This window comes from Lissotriton helveticus, chromosome 3_1, assembly GCF_964261635.1.
Source record: "Lissotriton helveticus chromosome 3_1, aLisHel1.1, whole genome shotgun sequence".
In the NCBI taxonomy this organism is placed as follows: domain Eukaryota; kingdom Metazoa; phylum Chordata; class Amphibia; order Caudata; family Salamandridae; genus Lissotriton; species Lissotriton helveticus.
The window spans coordinates 1,569,011,554-1,569,032,552 of NC_136061.1; the positions used below are offsets into that span (position 1 = coordinate 1,569,011,554).

At 46.6% G+C, this 20,999-nt stretch overlaps 1 protein-coding gene across 3 annotated transcripts in view; it reads left to right on the forward strand.

Moving 5' to 3' along the window:
• The first annotated feature begins 364 nt into the window (after positions 1-364).
• The window catches only part of LOC144823638 (indolethylamine N-methyltransferase-like), a 148,427-nt gene continuing 127,792 nt past the window's right edge, over positions 365-20,999 (forward strand). For all 3 annotated transcript variants that reach the window (XM_078682323.1, XM_078682324.1, XM_078682322.1), the window contains exons 1-2: positions 365-561; positions 2,991-3,174. In XM_078682323.1, the coding sequence (XP_078538449.1) occupies positions 414-561; positions 2,991-3,174 (332 nt within the window). In that variant the 5' untranslated portion in view covers positions 365-413. The remainder of the gene's footprint in view (positions 562-2,990; positions 3,175-20,999) is intronic.

The following is a 20,999-nucleotide window of genomic DNA, read 5'->3' on the forward strand; positions in this document are numbered from 1 at the left end:
TTATGAAACTGTCATGAAGACAGTTCGCTGTGTCAGAATGGTGAAGACACGCTGTCAAGACTTATATAATATATTCTGCACATTCCAGGTTGTCTCACAATTTCTCAAACAGTTCTCTCAAACATTAAACTGAATGTAAACAGCAGATCATGAGACCGTCAGTGGATTAACGCCAGTACCCAATAAATATTCATGAAAATTACTGATGAGCGATGCCAACCACCACCCATGACCAGAGTTCAGAAAGATGACTCAAATCCTTTGAAAATACATTTACTGCAGACCTAAAGATTTAAATGTTGGGAGCACATGATATATATATAAACAGATAACTCCACCAGAGCAACTTCACTTTGGAAAAAGTACTTGTGATATTGTCTACGAATCAGAAAAAGGAAATTATATAATTTCAAATGGCATCAGGTCTTACCTTGAAGGAGCTCTATGAAAAATATTATGACGCAAAAATCGGTCTTTCAACATATTTTGTGCCGGACTCAGATTTTAGCCAAGAAGCAGTCATCGGGCGAGGGGAGTTCCTTTCTAGAGTGTTCAAGTCGGGTACGTTCAGTGTTTTCCACACAATCTCTGCTACTGGTCAATGATTTGATGTTTATAGCAAGTACCTATGCTCTTTGAAAAAAAATATATCATTCAATATTAAAAAATATGTTCATTGATGAAGTTAATAAATATCTGATGTTATCCCAAGAAAACATCATTTTTTTGTGTAAGCGTACTCTCCTAGAGAAAAAAGTTGTTACTAGGCAAAGGTTTCTCCAAAAATACTTTTTTAATTTGAACTTTAACCACTTTAGGCCATATTTCCAGTTTGTCAGATGTAATACTCCATCACAAATGCGGTGCATATACTGTGACCGTCATATTATCAGTGTACGACCTGTAATACAGCACGTAGGATATCTGCAATGTTTGTAGCAAAGTATTTTGTGCACCAAGCTCTAAATACGAACATTTGTCTCTAAATAGCAAACTTCATCCAGCACTATTCTTATAAGCTTGTTGAACTATGCTACATTTTCAATTATCTTTCTTAGTTCATGGTTTTATTTTTTAGAGGTACATGGCCAAGCAAATATCCTACATGCACTTACAATTATCTGCTTTTTTTCAGTTTGCACTTTTCTCCTTACAGTGTGAGAGTTGGAACCCAAAAGTTTCATAAGAAGGGTGTATGTCAGGATATTTGCTTCCTAAAAATTCTGCGATCAGTGACATTTATAAAGAAATTTTACTATAAAGCATTTCTTTTCAAGCGTAACTTGAACTACTGTTGTGACTGTAGTTGTTATCCTCTAAGGGGTGCCATAAAAAAGGGATGTGCTACTTTGCTATGTGACTCTCTCAGACCAGCACTATATGAAAATCAAAATCTTAAACCAATGTCCCATTTTCATGATGTTATATATTTTTACTGACATTGTTATCAAATATTTCCCTTCTATGCTACAGCTTTTCCTTTACACTACAGGTTAGAAACCTTTCCAGGAACTCTACTCAATACCCAAATTATACCAGAAAGAGTTTAGTATAAAACATGTATGTTGCAATGTGACTGCTCTAAGTTCATTCCCAATGTTGGCTGACAGTGTATGTTTCTTCAGCTAAAGCCTACATTCCCTGTTGTAAAATGAAGAGAGTGGTTATGTGCCATTTTTCTTTTGAAGGTAAAGACAACATCACTTTCCCTGGGCCAGATCCCTGTTCTTAGCTTGTGCAGGGCCAGTCTTTGTGTGGTTATAGAAGCATGTCATCTTCGGCTTAACGCACCTCGATTCAAGTGAAAACTAAACAAAAGAGTACTTTTTGTTGGGAAAAAGTGCAGTAATCGCATTAATGCACTAATGTGTAGAGTGTAAAAAGGAGACTGACAATGCGCCTCAACAAACTCTCTGGGCATTCATGTGTGTGAATTGCTGCTTTTCATCCTTCATTGAGCTACCTCCCTTATGTTTGTATCAATGTGCCAGTGACGCAACTATCTGGAACCAATACTTTACAGACCCACACTTTGTGCTCCACAACATCAGCATGCTCTCACTACTCCCTGTCACATTACAAACAGACACAATTCTGGAGACCCTCTTCTAGGCACTGGTGCTTATGTTTTTCTCTCATGTTGAGGTCCTCTAGGTGTTTCTTCCCCATTTGCTGGCACTGGCAACCTCTAACTGTCTGCCCAATCCTCGGTGATATCAAAAATGCCTTCCCTTCTTAAGTTGTTTTTGGCTTGTTGATATTGTCATGCTGTTAGATTTGAATGAAGTATTAAAGCCTCTTACAGATGAGCCATGCCTCATGCATTCTTAAACCTCGGCATGGAGAACTTTGATGAAGTTGCTGCCAAATAAAATATCACCATCCTTCAGTATGGTGCATCAAAACACAGAGATCCATTCCAAATCTCATTGCTGCCACTTTAATTCTGAGGAGTGAAATTGTGACTTCTCCAAGATTCATTTTTGGGGGGTTAGCATTATACTTAAATTCCTTTATTGTTGCAACTGTCTTTAAAAAGCATACTGGAGTAATAAATACAATTCCGGAACTAGAATGCCAACAGAGCACCTTGAACTACATCTATGTAGCATAGATTACACTGCTATATAACAGTGTTGTAAACAAGAAGTCACATGTTACATTGTGGTGATTGTATGTTCAAAGTAATGCTATACTGAGGTGCAGTCCTTATTAAAAGGTGGTTGGATCGAGAGGGACCCCTTCGTGGCTCTGCTTAGTTACACAGGACTCAAACATTTATAAACAAATACATTGACAGGATAAAGTATTTTCAAAATCCTTGAGCGACAGTAAATCAAATACTAAAAGGAATCTAGTTTTGCTCCATTTTATACGATTATAAAATTGTCAATTGTGGATATGTACACATTAAGAGCATCCATATAAATTGAATATGAAATGTATGAATACAATATATTAATTCTGTTGTGTTTATGTTTGCCCAGCAGATTTGAAAGGGGATACTCTGATCAAGTATGGTGGAGCATTATTACCTTCTTCAATTTTACCGGCTTGTGAATCCTTCAACAAAATCATCATAATAGATTTTTTGGACAGTAATCTAGAAGTTATGAATCAGTGGTTGAATAAAGAGCCTGGGACAATAGTTCCATGTGAACTTGAAAATCACAGGTAAGATTAGTGTATGAACTGCATTCATGTCATAAGGTTCCTTTTTAAGGAACACTCAATCCCTTAGCTATTGAGTTTTTTCTCCAAAATGCTGGGGCTTTTCATTTGTTTTTTATTTTTTTATTTCAACCTTCACAAATTTTCTTTTTTCATCAAAGGACCCATTGCTAAATCTGTGTCTTTTTCCCCACAAGTAAAGGAGTCTAAAGACACAAACGATTAGTGGGTTCCACGAGAGGAAACTGAGAAACTATCCAAAAGGGAGCACCTTTTTTGTGGGGATGGGGGAATGAAAACAAATTGCAGTGCAAGAAAGTCTGTGTGTTCACTAGAAATTGCTTCAACAAAAAATTTGCTGTACTAAGTTGACCATCTATCCACTTGTCAAAAATAAGCAGAGTGTTGGACTTGGCCCTTTCTGCAGGCTCATCACCAAAAGTTTTACCTTCACTCTGCCATTTTTCGCAGAATTCATTTTTGTTGGCTTTAGGACTCTGCATACTTTACCACTGCTAATCAGTGCTAAAGTGTGTGTACTCTCTCCCTAAAGTATGTTAGATTGACTTATACCTCATTGGCATATTTAATTTTCTTTTTAAGTCCCAGTAAAGTGACACTTCATTTGCAGAGGGCCTGTACAACAAATGCTACTAGTGGGCCTGCAGCACGGGTTGTGCTACACACTTAAGTAGTTCTTTACACTCAGTTCGGGCTGGACTGTTCCCATGAGGCACAGGGTCAGACCGATTTGCATATAGCCATGTCTGAACTGGGGTGGCAGAGTGGGCTAAAGAACGGTGATGGATTAAACCCAGATCTTTTGACTGGGTGTGAGTGTTTGATTGATTCAGATGCTCCACCCATCACCACCCCCTTTTCTACCGCTGGACAGCCTAGAGGGCAGGGTGCAATGTATTCAATAAGTAGGACATGTACTATTAAGTTTTACATGTCCTGGTAGTGAAAAACTCTCAAATTCATTTTTGACTACTGCAAGGCTTATCTCTCCCATAGGATAAGGTTGGAGTTGCTTTATTACATTTGATAAGTGCAATTTCCAAATGGGAAGAGATAGCCAGTTCAGGTTTGGTGTATCTGGAATCACAATTTAACATCATACCTTATGGTGAAGTCTGATTTTAAATAGCTATTTTAAAAATGCCACTTTTAGAAAGTCAATCAGTAAATGATGCCTACAAGGGATTTATTTTTCACAAAGAAGTTTATTTCAATTTCAAACTGTTTTTTCATCTGTTCATATCTATTCGCGTGTTTCCCCTGTCTTTTTGCCTTCTGACCTCCTGTTTTTGATGGTATGCTGGACTTCGTTTTTTGCTGGCTTAGTGTCTCTGCACACTTTTTCACTGCTGTTCAGTGCTAAAGTCCAAGTGCTCCTACTGTAAATTGTGGTATGATTGGCTTTCCATGATTGGTATATTTGTTTTACTAGTACGTCTCTAGTACAGTGCATTGTGTGATGCCAGGGCCTGTAAATCAAATGTTACTAGTTGGGCAGTAGTGCTTGTTGTGCCACCCACGCAGGTAGCCTTTCAAAGGTGGCTCAGACCTCCCACTGCAGTGTCTGTGCACAGTTTATACAGCCATGACGACCTGGCAAGTGCACCCACTTGCCAGGCAATAACCTTCTCTTGTCTTACATGTAAGTCACCCCTACAGTAGGTCCAACGTAGCCCCATGTGCAGTGTGTAGTGTCTGTGAAAGGTAGGACATTTACTAGTTGTTTTACTTGTCATGCTAGTGAAATACTGGGCATTTCATATTTCACTATTGGCTGTCTGTCCTATAGATTAACAGGAGAGTTGCCTTTTAACATCTTGTAAGTGTTACATTCCAATTGGGACAAGATAGAGGAATGGAGTCTAATCTCTCTGAACTCAGAATTTAATAACACATCCTTTAGTAAAGGTGGTTTTTAAATTGTTGGTTTGAAAATGCTACTTTCAGAAAGTGTGAAACAGTAAAGGTATTGGATCCTACATCTGACCAACCCGGATCTCAACAATAGGAAAAACAGAACAGGGTGGCTGGACAGGATTATTCGTGAAACAATTCACCAGACACACAGTCAATCTGTACTGTGTGACCACTGGATTTAATTTTCCAAACAAGTTTATTTTTCTTTTTTACATTTATCAGCAATTTTTTGAAACACAAGCACAAACAAAACCACTGTCAATTCAAAAGGTTCATATATACAGTATCTACAAATGCACACATTTACAAATTTACAACAAAGAATCAAACAAAAGATTGGTTAGACACACCAAAAGACAATCACAAATGTATAATAATTCAAATAAATTGCAATTATATACAGTGCAGAGATGAATCCATAAGCGAACAAACGGGAACCAGTCCTAGAGATTGAAAAAACCAAGTGACAGGCGGGGTTGAGATCAAAAACAAGCCTGCCTGTCAACGAAAGCCTGTGGTGTAATGTTAAATAGGGTTGCAAGGCTAGGATACAGAGTGGTGGTATGATTTACATCCTAGCGGCACCCTTTGTTGTAGCCACAGGGTGGTATTGTCGACGCGTTTCGAACCTAAGTATTCAAGGTTCTCTTCAGGACAGGGACTGGGAAACAGATTCTGCAAAAAAGTACAGAATTTGGTGTCAGACGTACATTGACGTACTGTAAAATGCCTACTCAGACTCCATGAGAAGTGGAAAGTATTTACCTGCACGCGGGCACAAAGGTTGCCGTGGCGTAGGTATGTCGTGTTCACACCTAAAAGACATATATAAAGGTGCTTAATGCACGGGAATTAAAAGGGTCGCACTAGGAAAGGCGAACGGGCTGTCCTATGTATGAATCATACCTGCAATAGGCGCAGAGCAGGACTTAAGGCGTGGTGTCAGGCTTCAGAAGCTTGCAGGTATCAGGGCGGCTCACATTATTTTGCGTGTGTAGGTCTAGATGGGTGATACAAAATCATGTATGGAATATATATCTCTCAAGGCATGGGTGCACAGCACAACACCCCCCCAATCGCCAAGAACGACTTGCGCGAGGTTCCTACCTGGCTATGCAGACCACAGGGAGGGAAGCGGCCGGTCACTGGCCTCAGTTCAGGCCGGCAGTTAAAGTTGGCCCGCTGAAAAAAGAGAGAAACCCTTTGTGAGCGCCAGGGTCAAGAGGCAGCAGCGGAGCTGGTTACAAACCGCTGCGCATAGCAATGCTTACTTTTCTGAATGAAGTAATCAAGCCACAGAGGGTCCGTGTTGCTCACTCTCTCCCAGGAACAAGCTGTCTGTAGGTGGAGCGCCGGGACACCAGTGGATGTTTTGAATCCAGTTCACAGTAACAGGGCATGTTCTTACTGAACCATCCTGTGTGCCTTTGCCTGTTTGTGTATTCACCATCTGGTTTTGGAGTGACAGGTGCTGGTATGTGCATTCACTCTAGACAGTCACAGGGGTGGTTGAGGTGTGTGTGCCTTTCCTGGGTGACTCATACCCAGGCTGAATAGGCCTTTCTGCATTTAGAGGGATGGGAGGAGTTTTCACTAGCACCTGAATAGGCTGTGTCTGCTTTGCACAATGATGTTGCCATCTCTGTTAGTGAAGCTGGACCAAAGAGGACAGAACTGGTTCCTACTGAACTCATAGACTTTCTGCCTAAACCTTCAAAAGGGAAAGTGATATAAATATTAGGGTCCTGACCCCAGAACATTATAACTCTGTTGGACTAAGGAACCTACCAAGAAGAAAAGCTAGAGAAGCTGTTAGAAGGAACTACCACTTTGCTGTGAGATTTGCTGTGTTGGCCTGCAGTGGCTGTGTCTGTCTTGGGCACCGAAAGGGCTGGACTTTCTGCAACCTATTTTGCTGAGTTTCTCCAAGGGCTTGAGGTAGAGTTGTTCCCTGTTCAAGAAATCTCAGGAACAGCAGAGAATTCAAGATCATCTGCTACCAGAACTGGGAACTGTGTGTTTTGTGCTGCAAAAGAAGAAAAAGCAATCCAACGGCGTCAATGACACCGCTGCCAGCTCCGTGACCTGTTGGCACCACAAAGAGCACTATCCAGCTTCACACTGCAATCCTGGTCTCACCGACAGCGATGCCTGCCACTGCCAATGACCTGCTGCTTGCACCATGCCCTGGGGGGACCGCACTTTGCACCACCTAACTTCACTGCCCTGATATCCTCGATACTGCCCATCCCACACCACAGCAGTGGTCCACCGACGCCAGCGCCATCGACTCCGGAAAGTCTACCAGCAACAGTGCTTCAGCAATGATGACAGTGCTCCTTGAACCCTGACCTTCCAGCACCCGTGACAAGCACCGTCCAAATTTGCACTGCAGCCCTCGTCATAACGATGCTACTGGATGCTGTCACAGAGCTTCTGCAAGCACCGTTACCTAAAGGCACCTGACGCCGCACCACTCCACTTTACAACAAAATCCTGATGGCTTCCGGCACACCTGACTTATGTTATGTTATGTTATGTTAATATTTGATAGAGCGCAACAGCTGCCCCAGCAAAGAGGCGTCCCGGCGCTAAGGAACCACAGAAACTGTACTGAGGAAGGGAGGAGAAGGAAGGGTATTTTATTAAAGGGGGGGGAACAGATGGGTCTTGATGGCTTTCCGGAAGGCAACCAGGTTTTCCAGAGAACGAATGTTCAGTGGCAGGGTGTTCCAGAGCTTGGCCCCCAGAACCTTTAAAGAGCGACCGCCAGTACGGCAGAGCTTTGTGCGGGGTATGGTCAAAAGGTGCTGGCCTAATGAGCGTAGGTTGCGCTGTGGCACATACGGTGTTAGGAGAGGGCGCAGGAGTTCTGGGCGTCCAGATTTGAGAATTTTATGTGTCATAACGAGAGTTTTGAACTGGATTCTGGCTTCGATGGGTAGCCAGTGCAGTTTCCGTATGGTGGCTCTAACGGAGCATTTGCGAGGAAGACCAGTCAAGGCTCTTGCCGCGGAGTTCTGCACGCGTTGCAGTCGCGCAATCTCCGCTTTGTTGGCGCCAAGGAGTAAGACGTTGGCGTAATCCAAACGGGAGAGAATTGTAGCCTGGATGATGAGTTGGCGAACCTTGGAGTAAAGAAGCCGAGTATGGGGTTGAGGCTCCTCAGCAGGCCCACACAAGTAGCTGCCACTTTTTTTGTGTGGGTCTGGAAACTCAGCTTGGAGTCCATCCAGACACCTATGTTTTTGACCAAGGATTTGGATGGTGGAATTGTGCCCAGAGACGAGGGCCACCAATGCTCATTCCAGTGGCTGGTGTTCTTTCCGAGGAGCAGTACCTCTGTCTTTCCTGCATTAAGCTGTAGGCAGTTGTCCGTCATCCACTGAGCCACTGCCGCCAGGCCATCCCTGAAACGCGTGGCCTGAGTAGAGGGTCCCTCGGTGAGCGTAATGACCAACTGCGTGTCATCAGCGTATGACACCAGCGTAAGGTCCCACTCCTTAGCTACTGCCGCTAGTGGTTGCACATATAGATTGAAGAGGGAAGGGCTAAGTGCAGAGCCCTGAGGGACCCCCTGCCCGATGTAGTGGGACTGGGAAAGAAAGGGGGGAGCTGATACCCGAAAGGATCGGTCCTTCAGGAAGGAACGGAACCATTCCAGGGCAAGACCGGAAATCCCTACTGTTTCCAGACGATTTAGCAGAATGCTATGGGACACCGTGTCAAAGGCTGCGCTGAGATCTAACAGGATCAGCGCAGCACTTTGGCCGGCATCGAGAATCGTCCGGAGATGTTCAGTCGTGGCCAGGAGGGCCGACTCAGTGCTGTGACCTGGTCTGAACCCATTTTGAGATGCGTCTAGAATGTTATTTAGATCCAGATGTTGGGACAGGACATTATTTACATGTGGCTCAGCAAGTTTAGACAGCCATGGGAGCAACGAGATGGGTCTATAGTTTTCCAGCTTGGATGGGTCTAGCGTAGGCTTTTTGATAATAGGGGAAACCCGGGCTTGTTTCCAAACAGTCGGGACACTAGCCGAGGAAAAAGAGAGGTTCAGTATGGAGGCCAGGGAAGGCAGAAAGAATTCTAAGGATTCAATAAATTGGGCCGGCTTCATTGGGTCTGCTGGAGAGCCCGAATTGACTTTCCTGCAGATCTTAGTTAGATCCTCCAATGTGATTTCTGGTATAAGCCTCATGGTAGAGCCTTTAAAGGTGAAGTTAGTGGAGCTGGTCAGATTAAAAGAGTGCTGTGGGAAGGAGCTGTAGATTTTTTGCACTTTTTCTATAAAAAATGTAGCCAGGTTTTCACAATGCTGTGCGAAGATAATGCTGGGGGGGGGGGGGAAGTGCTGCAGTTCTTGTACTAGTTTAAAAATGATTTTAGCAGGGTTAGGGCTAGAGTTCATTTTATCCGCATAAAAGGATGCGCGCGTGTAGCAGATGGCTTTATGATAAATTTTTTGTTTGGCTAAATAGAAGATTTTGTCCCTGTCCTTATATTCCCTTCTCCAAGCTCGTTCGGCCTTTTTACACTCTTTCCGCATGGATTTCAAGGTATCGTTATACCACGGATTGGAGGGGGAGCTACGCCCCTTAGTTCATTTGGCTGAAATGAGGACATCTAGTCCACGAGTGATCCAGTGATGGAAGGCATCATATGTCAGGTTGATGTCCATGTTTTCCTCAGGGTGGAATTCACCTAGAGTGGAGTGTAAATCGCGGGTAAGAAGTTTGTGCCAAGGTCTCTTTAGGCGTCGGGTAGGCTCAGCCTTATTGAACGACTCTCTAACCAGTATGGTGAATTTGATTAGGAAGTGGTCAGTCCAACCCATAGGGTTGGGCTCTTCCATCCCAACCTCCGGGATGTTGGTAAAGACAGGGTCTAATGTGTGCCCGGCTGAGTGAGTAGCAGCTTGGATCAGAGGTTTTAGTTGTAGGGCTACCAGGTCGGCCAGTAAGTTTTTGATGGTAGAGTCTTGGGTTTGGTCGAAGTGAAGATTGAGATCTCCTAGTATAGTAAAGTTAGCCGAGCTTACCACTAAGGAGTTTGCCGTATCAAGAAGAGCTTCGATGAATTTAGAAGCTGGTCCAGGGGGGCGGTATATGTAGAGTCCGGATAGAGCAAACCTCACTGAGTTCAATCTGCAAGGCGTGTGACTTCAATGGCGCATTGACTCCTGCACCGACCTCTGGGATGACGCCTGTCAACCCCCCCTCTTCAAAGCTCATTGCAAGGTCCGCAATACCCTGCATTTCCAAAGTACTGTTTGCAGGCCTTCCCAACCCCAAAGCTATCCTGCCATGACGCTGTTGGCCTGAACTATTGGATTTTTTTTTTCACAACACTGTGATAGCCCCAGAAGGAGCTATTGACTACAAGGAACTGTATTTTAAGTCAATGTATGCAAGATTCATATTTTGATGATGGTACGTTGGACTTTTATTGTTTCGGTCTTGTTTTACACAGCTAAATATTAGCTATTTTTCTAAAACTGGAGTGGTGTCCTTTTGTAGTGTTTTCACTGTATTACTGTGTGTTATGTGCAAATGCTTTATACTTTGCCTCTGAGATAAGACTGACTGCTCATGCCAAGCTACTAAGGGTGTGTGCAGGGGTTATTTTAGAAGTGTAATCCCCTTACCCTGACTGGAAGGAAGGGTCCCTACTTTAACATGGTGCATACCTCTGCCAACTAGAGACCCCAATAACTAACACTCACTTATTTCAGTTGTCTCGTCACATCGCACATCAGTTCAAGCAATGCATGTATCAATTATCTAATGAAATAATTCAGTTAACCAGGTGTATTTCCTCTGAATTTAGTTCATTAGAGGAATTGATACATGCATTGTTTGAATTGATGTGCGATGTGATGATGAGACATCTGAAATAGGAGAGAAATTGAAACAAACATCTTTGTGAAAAATAAATCCCTTGTAAGCACCATTTCCTGATTACCTTAAACTACAAAGCTCAAATGGATATATTGAGTTGCCCAAATTTGTATAAATATTTTAAAAATGTTGGAATGTTTCTGCCTTATCCATTTAGTACATGTGGACTGTCTCTGGTCCCATGACTGGGTCTAGCTGATAGGTGGGCTTTGTGCATTCCTCCTGGACAGCTACACACAATAGCGAGCTTAGATGTGCATGGATGGGTTATCGCTAGCAGGATGGCAGTCAGTCTAGAGCCAGGAAATGGTAGGCAGGATGCTTGGGGACTTCAAAGGAAAACCTCTAGAAGCTTCTTCCCCACTTCAAAGGCCTAACGGGGTATAAATACTAGACCTCAGACATGAACACTTTAGTAAACTTACGGACCTGTGAATACTCTGCCAGGAAGAAGGACTGATGTGCTGCGACAAGTAATTTCACTCTGCTGGAAAGCTGATCTGAAGGAACTACTGTCCTGCTGTGCTGTCCAGCTGCTTGCTCCCCTCTTACCTTTGTGGGAAGGACTGGACCTGCATCTCTTGAACTCAGAACCCAGAGTAACTCCAAGGGCTAGTTGGGTGGCCTGATTTGAAGCCTCAGGGACAAAACAGGCTTCCAATACCCCTGCATCTGCACCTGGACTCTGCCATCTGTGAGTCTACCCTGCCAAATGGTGCCTCTCCAGTCCCAAGCCCTTGGAAGTGGGCTAAAGGTACTTTGCCAGCCTCTGTGGATTCAGCAGAACTGACACATCTCCTCTGCTGCGTGGTGCAACCCAGAGCAGAACCATCTTTGCTGCAGTGTTGTAAAGACTTGCATTGTCACTGCAGTTTGCATTTGCCTTCAGAACTACCACTGCACAGAGCATCTTCAGTGCCGGCCCTTGCATCTCTCATTGATGGCAGCTTTTACATCTGACTCAGCATTGCAAAAACACGCAGCTCTTTAAAACTAATGCATTGCACTGACTGTGTGCCGCTTCCCCGATGCAGAACTTCACATCGCATGTCCCGTCGACAGGACAGCCAATACAATAGGACCTCGGACTGCAATCTCACCGCATCTCAGAATTGACACATCACTTCAGGTGCACAACTCATCTTCAACGCGAATCTGCACAACACTCCGCAAACCTTTATTTAAGGTTCTCTGTCCAGCGGGCATGACTGGTTTCCTGTATACGGTCCGTGCTCCATCCCAGTTGGCCTGAACGTTTGAATTTATCCTGGTCTGGTGTGACCAGATATCCACAGTTTGGTGCCTTGAAAATTGAATAGCTCCAGTTCTACTGAATGGACTTCTGTCAGTTGGGTCATGTTTTATGTATTAAAGAAAGTTTTATTTTTCTAACTTAGGGGCCGATTAGGATTGCGGACGGACTTGAGTCCGTCCGCGACCCCTGAGGAGGAGGGAACGTCCGCATGGGCTGCAGCGTTCCCTCCGAGCAGATTAGGATGTGACCACCAGGGTGACGGTCACATCCTCTATCTTTAACATTGTGGCGGATGCAGCTTCAAGCTGCACCCGCCGCAATGTTAAAAATGCATGCATCGCATTTTCATGCACAAAGCAGCAGGCACTGCGCATTGCCTGCCACTTTGTGCATGCAAATGCAGGGGGGTACCATAGGTACCCCCTATGTGCACCCCCCACACCCCAAGTAGGTTTTCAGCATAGAACAAAATGATCCCTCTCTGCTCTCTAGTCTAAGGGCTAGCGGGAGTTTGTTCCAATTTTGGGCGGCCAGTAGTGTGAAGGAACGCCCTCCCATTCTGGATCTCTTTATCCGCGGAACCGTCAGCAGCCCCGTACCACCCGAGCGAAGGGCCCTGGGCGGCTCGTATCTGCAGACTAGGTCCCGAAGATAGGCAGGGGCCCTTAGCCAGACAATCCGGTGGCACATAACCAAGCATTTAAACAAAACACGCTTCTTTATGGGGAGCCAGTGGAGGGCGTCCAACGCCTTCTGTGAGTTGGCTCTCCTTGGCCTCCTCAACACCAGGCGAGCAGCCGCATTCTGGATGACCTGCAGACGGCCCATACTCCTCTCGGTGGTACCAAGGAACAAAACGTTCCCATAGTCCAACCGAGAGGTGACCAAAGCCTGCGTCATCGTCCTTCTGGCAGTCAAGGGGAGAAGATCCAGTGTCTTATTCAAAACCTTCAGAACCCCGAAGCATTTCCCCACAAGGCGTCTAATGTGACCCTCATAGGACAGCGTGGGGTTTACCCACACTCCTAGGTTTTTTGCTTCCTCACACGGTACAGGGGTAGCTCCCAGGCAAGATGGCCACCAATCGGCTGACCAGCTACTGCTCTTACCGCCCACCACTAAAACCTCAGTTTTAGACCCATTAAGTTTTAAACAATGGGCATCCATCCAGTCAGCCAAGGCCTGCATGCATGCCTTAAAATTGGAGGATGCTCCTGTGGGGTTCTGGGACAATGAGATAAGCAGTTGAGTGTCGTCGGCGTAAGACACCAACTCCACCCCAAACGCTTGGACAACCTTGGCCAGGGAGGCCATATAAAGATTGAAGAGTGTAGGGCTCAACGCTGAGCCCTGTGGCACTCCCTGGTCCAGCGGCACCTCGGAGGAGCGGCAGGACCCCTGTTGAACTTGAAAGCAGCACCCCATCAGGAACGACTGCAGCCAGTTCAGGGCGGCCCCTACGACCCCAGCCTCGTTTAGACACTGTAGCAAGATGGAGTGAGCTACAGTGTCAAACGCTGCGCTGAGGTCGAGCATTATTAAGGCCATGGTGTGCCCGGCATCCGCTCCAGCTCTGAGGGTCTCCGTGGCCCGCAGAAGAGCTGTCTCCGTCGAGAAGCCCGCCCGAAAGCCCGATTGGGAGGGGTGAAGAATATTAACTCTCTCAAGATGTTCAACTAATTGAGAATTCACCACCTTTTCTGCGACTTTGGCCAAATATGGAAGCAACGATATGGGCCTTAAGTTCTCCAACACTTCTAGGCTAACGTTGGGCTTTTTCCTAATAGGCAGCACAACCGCCCTCTTCCAGTCCCCCGGGAGCTATTGAGTGGAGAAAGACGTCTGCAGTACATGCCTAATGTAAGGTTCAAGCACTGACAGACCGCCATTCACCACTCTGGGAGGAGCCGGATCACGGGGAGAGCCTGATCTGACACTGCAGCAGATCCTGGTTAAGCTCTCAGTAGGAGGAACTGTGAACAGTTGTAATGTGGCGCACGTATCGATGGGTATCATCGCAGCCCTAAATTCTGTGCCACTTACGGGTTGTTTAGAAAAAGAGGCATAGATTTTCTTTACCTTCCCAGAAAAGAAGTCAGCTACCCTGTTGCATTCTGCAACAGAATCTACTATTGGGGCATTGGAACTAGATACCAGGGATATCTCCTTAAAGATTTTAAAGAGCTCTCTAGACGAGCACTCTGCTTCCTCTATCCGGGACTGATAGTGTTTTGCTTTCGCCCTGCGTACTGCGCATTGATATCTTTTCTGCGCTAAACTATAGCAACTCTTGCCCTGCAAGCACGGCTTCCTCCGCCAGCTCCGTTCAAGTTTTTTGCATTCCGATTTAATTAGCTGTAACTCCTGGGTAAACCAAGGGGCAGTTCGTTGTCTGCCACCTTTCGTCTTGTAACTGCTACGGGGAGCCAGCGAGTCCAAGGCAGTTAGAATAAGTTCATTGAACTCAGTGTTTGCCCTGTCACTGTCCCTGCCCACGGGTGGACCCACCCTCTGTATGAGCGAGTTAAAAGCCTCTTGGGAGAACTGCTTCCATTTCCGCTGGGGAAAATTACTATTGTCATTACTAACTGTCTTCTGGGGTGGATAACAGAATTGAAGTGGCACTAGATAGTGGTCCGACCAGGGGAGTGGTTGAGGTGTCAACACTTTTACCCCCTCCCAGCTGGCAAACACAGGGTCCAGACAATGGCCTAGCTCATGAGTAGCAGCATCACTTCTCAGATCAAGTTGCAGCTCTTGAAAAACTTGTCGCAGATCCACCGCATCTTTCAGAAGGGGATCTTCTAAATGTATATTTAAATCACCCAGCACCAACAGTTTGCTGTGTCTGATGGCAAGATGGGCGACCCTTTCCAGCAGGCTAAGTCTAAAATTCCCCATAGCTCCCGGGGGCCTGTAAATTAGAATGCCAGATATGGATTCACGAGGGCCGATCTTAATGTTAAACTCTCCCACCTCACAGTTATCCACCTTAATCGGGAGCAGGGAGCATTCCACGGGGTTTTTTACAATAATGGCAATGAACCCCCCCCTATCGATTCTAGTGAGGATATATCCCGGCGGGACAGTACTAAGGATGTCAGGATCCGAATGCTCACCCAGCCATGTCTCCGTTAGGAAAAGTATATCAAGCTCCTCATCTAATAGGAGGTCCCATAGTTGGACACAATGCTTACTTAGCGACCTACAGTTTAGCAGGCCACCTTTGAGTGTCACACCATCCGTGAAAGCAGGCACAACAGTCCTACCTTTAAATGAGCAGTGAGGGCAGGTCCGCAACTCAAGTGCCTCCATGGAGTGTCTGCATGAGATGGAAGGAGAAGGGCGTAAGCCCAGCAGCATACTCCTGCTATAATAATATAGCTGGGGGGGAAACATGCCAGGGGTCGTGGCCCCTGGTCCCGGCCGGCCGCGGACGGGCGCAGACGGGCTTGGCTTAGGCGCGGCTTCGGCGCGGCTTCGGCGCGCCCGCTGCGCCAGCCCGCTGCGCCGTCTGGCCGTAATGCACATTATATAGGGTGAGAGGAGGGTTGGAGTCCGGCGCGACTTGAGCGCTCCCCCAGCCTCACCTAAGATGGCGCCCACCGCCGCCGAATACCGATTCAGAAAACGGCTGGGCGAGGCAGGAAAGAAGAAATAAGCGTGAGTAGGGTGTCAGTGTGCCTGCATTAACAATTCCCAAAATATCACACTGTAAAAGCCCCCAAATAAAAGAACATGAAAATAAGTGAGAAAATAGAAACAGGTGACAATGTTTTAATTTCTGATTTGTTGCACTGATGACCAAGTTTTAAAAGCAATGAACTGTTATGTTCGTCAGACTCATGTGGATGCAGCGATATATAATGTATGTGGGTTGCACAAATGAACTTGATACCTAGATCTAACAAATGAGTTGACATTTACGATATATTTTCTTGTTCTACCAACAATTAATCAGAATCAATTCATGTGGTACAATCTAAAGAATGAAAAATGAGTATTAGGGAAACCTATGCAATTTTTAATTGTGCTCTAGATACCAAGTTTAGGAATAGTGGTCATTTGTACAACTCTGAATTTGGGATTAACCAAGCAGTTAGGATTAAGCGGCCATATTGCAAAATGCATTGTTTCACGTACATTTACTTACTTTTGGAATCCAAAAGGAGAGAAATTCCGTTGTATGTTCAACTATTTAGTGTAACCACACTTCTGTTAAAAACTGTACTGCGCTTGTGTATCTGAGTTTATAGCTGCAACAGTAAAAGTCCCAAACTCAACGTGGCGTTTTCTCTGTCTTGAAAATGATCCCATTTTGGCAATGTTAGTTGCTGCAGTATTTGTCCTGGATTTGGTTCTAGATTCAGCCATGACCCATGTAAGCCAACCCAACCAAGACATTTCTGAAACCTAGATACATAGAGGCCTCCAGGGTAGTGTGACTTGTGTGGATCCCACTACTTATCCAGAATGCCTTGCAAACCCAAACATTGCCTAAATTCACATATTTTCTTACATTCCCCATCGGATATGTGGGGATCTACAGAATTCCTACCACCCAACATATTCACATTTCTCCTGATTAAAATGGTACTCACTGAGATTGGTGTAAACTTGGAAGAGGTATCTCTCTTTGACACTGGGTGGGAAATTTACAAGCCCCTATCTCCATAGGAATGTCACTTTTATCGACACTCCTGTGGCAATGGGGCTTTGCCTTTTTCACAAGGCAGCGTTAAACCACTTAACTTGGCTTAACGCTGCCTTGTGAATAAGGCACCCCTTTCATGCTATACCTAGCTTTAAAGAGGTGGTGGGCGTTGTTCCGCAACACCCATTGGTTTAGATGCTGCCCCATATATACAACGGTGGCGCAAATATGGGGCAGCGCCAACATTAAAACCAGGGAAAACCTGGTCTTAAACAGGCAATATTTCTTCTCGTTTTGCTGTTTCTATGAGAGCTTCATTGTGCAGCACACATAGACACAGCTAAACACCATGTATGATTGTTTATGTGCAGGAAGGTCCGCTGTCTAGCCAGCATGGGTAGGTCCAATATCTATGTATTTATCAGCCTTCAGTGCTTTGTGTAGTCAGGAAATGGCACCCCTGCTCACTTCCAGATACAGTATGGCACTAGGAGTAGGGGATTCCTATGGTTCCTCTGGAAAGGTCCTCCATTTCCCCTGGGGCATGCAGAAGAGCGTGGCATAACTTCATGGTGCCACCTGAAGCAGAGTGGGCACATCCCCCATTGCAATGAAGGTGCCATTCAACTATAGGTCCCCTGCTATTTGTCAGCTGCTTGCCAGCCACTGACTCATATCCATCTGCATCTGTATTTGCAGTAAAGGCTTCAGCCACCAAATAGGGGGAAGCCGATCATACAGTACCCTATGCAAAACTCCTTTCACCGCCTGCTTCCAGACCATCTCCACCTGTCTCAATGTGGGGGCAGTCTGCTGGCACTCCAGCACCACACATCAGTATCCTGGGAAGATTGCTGCCATCCATCAAGCCGGCCAACAGGTATTTTTCTCTAGTTGTGCCGTCTGCACACCATACCACCGTGTACTGCAGCAGTCCAAACATATAATAGAGCTGCAGGTCTTGGAGACCCGGTCCAACCTCCTCAGGGTCCAGTTCCAGGATTTCTAATGTAACCCATTTCCTCTTGCCCGCCCACACCAGGGATGTCACGTCGTGTGTGTCCTCGGAGCTTGATCGATGTTAGAAGGTCCACCTCTAGGCAGCACCAAGTCTGACTGCCGTTATGACACAAACTGTTGGAGTGGCCAGGTGGGGGGAAGGGTTTAAGGGAGTGAAAAGCAGGGAAGGAGACCTGTAAGAAAGAATCAATAAGATGACTTATTTTTGTCAAATGCTCATAGACCCCCAATACTCACCAAAGAAATAGGAAAGAATCTTCCCCTTTACATATAGTGGACTGCAACTCTAACCCCAGTATTGCCCTGTAGGAAGGAACAAAGATAATGGTGAATGCACAACGTTTCCGGTGTTTATAAAAAGTATGCAAAAGGAATGATAAGTATGAATTTCTCCTACCTAGTAGACTTCACCCCTTTATTCTTCCATGGAGTTTTTAAAGTTTTGAGCTGTTACGCTGGATTTAGGTGCTCCTTTGGCATGATGTATTCCCATTGTTCATTTGAGGTATGCAGGTCCTGCCTTGCAACTTTATACATGGAGTACTTTGTTCGTTTAATTTTCAACACACTTCAAAAATGACCAGGCAACTATTCATATGGGTCCAATGCAATAACAAGTGATTTGTTTTTGAAATTATTGTTCACATCTTGCAATAAAAATGTCCAAGTTCTAAACAAAACAAACTAGACTGATTAAAGTCTGCTGCTTTGTTTGTTTATACAGGAATGTTTCCAAAAGTTATATTCAAAGTATCTCTCTTTCCACAGAATGAGTCCGATTTCAGTTCGAAGTAGTGCAGTCTACTTGCTTCTCCATCCTCTAGGGGGTACCCTTGCTCTTTACGGCATACTCAAAATTCCAAACACAGGCACAAGTAGAGGAAATCCGCTCGGCAGCCTAACTTGAATAGTAAGCACGTGGTTGCGGGCGGGACTCATTTTTATAGCGGAGCCTCTCCTGAGCCTCCCCTCACGTTCCCGTGTGTAGCATCCAGCTGGATACAGTCTAGTGTTCCAAAGCTGATGTAACCCACACTAGACACCCACCCACCACAGGCGTCACCAGTCAGGTGACCCTGTTAATAAAAGGAGCCGGGCGCACGTGCCCTGGGCCCAGTTACGATACCACCATACCAAGTGTCTGCGTGCGTTCATTCTGGTCATGCGGGCCTGAGGCCCGACCATACACTGGCGACGAGTGGGTCTTAACCCACACGTGACATGGCAGCCGCCTCCCGGTTCCTGGGTTGAATAAGTGTAGCCTGACACTCCTGGACACATACCCGTTAGTATGCTCCTGCGTACGCCCGCCTGCTGACCCGGCAGCTGTCCTTCACGCTGGCCGGCCGGCAGCGAATCCTCAACAGCAGCGAGGCGTCTGCCGAGGCCAGCACCAAGCTCCAGGCAACAGCGTGTGTGGGCGATCGGTGCCACACAGAGGGAGACACCGCCCTTTGCCAGCACTTCCCAAGGGGGAGGAGAAGTCTGCGCCCTCCGGCAGGTGAGAGGAGTCGGGAGCACCCCTGTCTCGCTGCCCCCGACGCACGCCTCCACCCGGATTGAATGAGCTGGCTACCTGCACCGACACACGCTAGCTAGCGCGACTACTTGCTGCCCTGAAAGGAAATGCAAGTGGCGGAGCGCAGCTGTAAACCCTCGGGACTAGCAATAAGACTTCAAAAGCATCGCGCTCCTGCCATCCCGGTGGTGGGACCTGTCTCGCACCCACGTGCTGGTAGCGATCACCAGAGCCGCGCAACAACTAGCATGTAGACGAGTACAGGCCACCCCCAGCCTGAACGCCTGACTCTACAGCCGCAAGACAGACACTTACTCGTATGCATGTGAGGAGCAGGCGGCCACCCTTGCCATGCCCCCGCGCGCCTCTGCAGCTGCTCCAGGGATCCCCCTGTAGGCGTGACGATCCGCGGCATCAGAGTCACTCCGTAGATGCGGCTGCTAAAGGGACAACACCTGCGGCACCTACAGCGCAAGGCCTGCACACCAGTGGAAGCAGTAGCGGTTGGCAGCATCGAAGCTAGCGCCACCTAGCGGTCGCATGCCTGCACCGCACCTGGGGAGCCAACGCAGCAATTTGATGCAGGATATAGTGGAGTAGCACCAGCGCCTAGAAGCGAGCAGCTCCTCTGCTCCTATGAGGAGCTCTGCCTGGAGACAGTTATACTGAGGCTCAAGAAGCCAGTATCACGAAAGAGGAGTGCCTCATATCCACACTTCTGCCTCTCCAAGTACACAGGCCAGCAAGCATTGACTGCAACAGCCGTTGCAAACAAGGGCAATACCCTTTAGTGACGCGGTGCAGTACCGCAGAAAGTGAACTGTACCCCTACACCCTGTTTTACAGGGAGTGCCCATAGCACGCCCTAGCTGTCGTCAAGTCACACCACACAGAAAAGTAGTGAGTTGCAGGGCGCCAACATATTTCTTTCGCTAGGCTGACACAGCTGAGGTTGCCGAGGAGGGAAGAGAAGCCGGTTGGGGCAGCTTGCAGCTCCCACCACTCCCGGAGGACAAAAACCAAGACTCACCTCAGCCGACAACTGCAAGGACAGACCGGGGTCTCCTGCAGTGACCATGCCTCCCCGCAGACAGGACTGAATAAGGATGTGCTGCCCCCCCACAGAAGCACCAAGCCTCAACACACGTCAGCCGTTCGCTGCACATCATTGAAGAAGCGGCCAAACATCTGCTAAGATCTGTCAACACAGGCAATCACAGCGTGACAGAGATGCAACCAGGGGCCTTGGACTATGACAGCACAGGGCAGCGAAGCCCAGCAAGACAGCAAACCCCAAGAGAAGCACATGACGGCGGGGTGCGTAGCGCGCCACCCCAACATGCTGTTTAGACTTTGGCAAGAAAAGTCTACACAACACTGAGTGCCCCCTGGAGGCCCGTAGTGTTCTCCAGCCCAGGCAAACGCCTATCCAGCTCAAGCAGCGACACCAAATACGCTGCGACACCATCTCCACGAGCAAGAGTGGGCAACCAGCCAGAACAGCAACATCTCAAGGTAGCTGTCCCCACCAACAACACA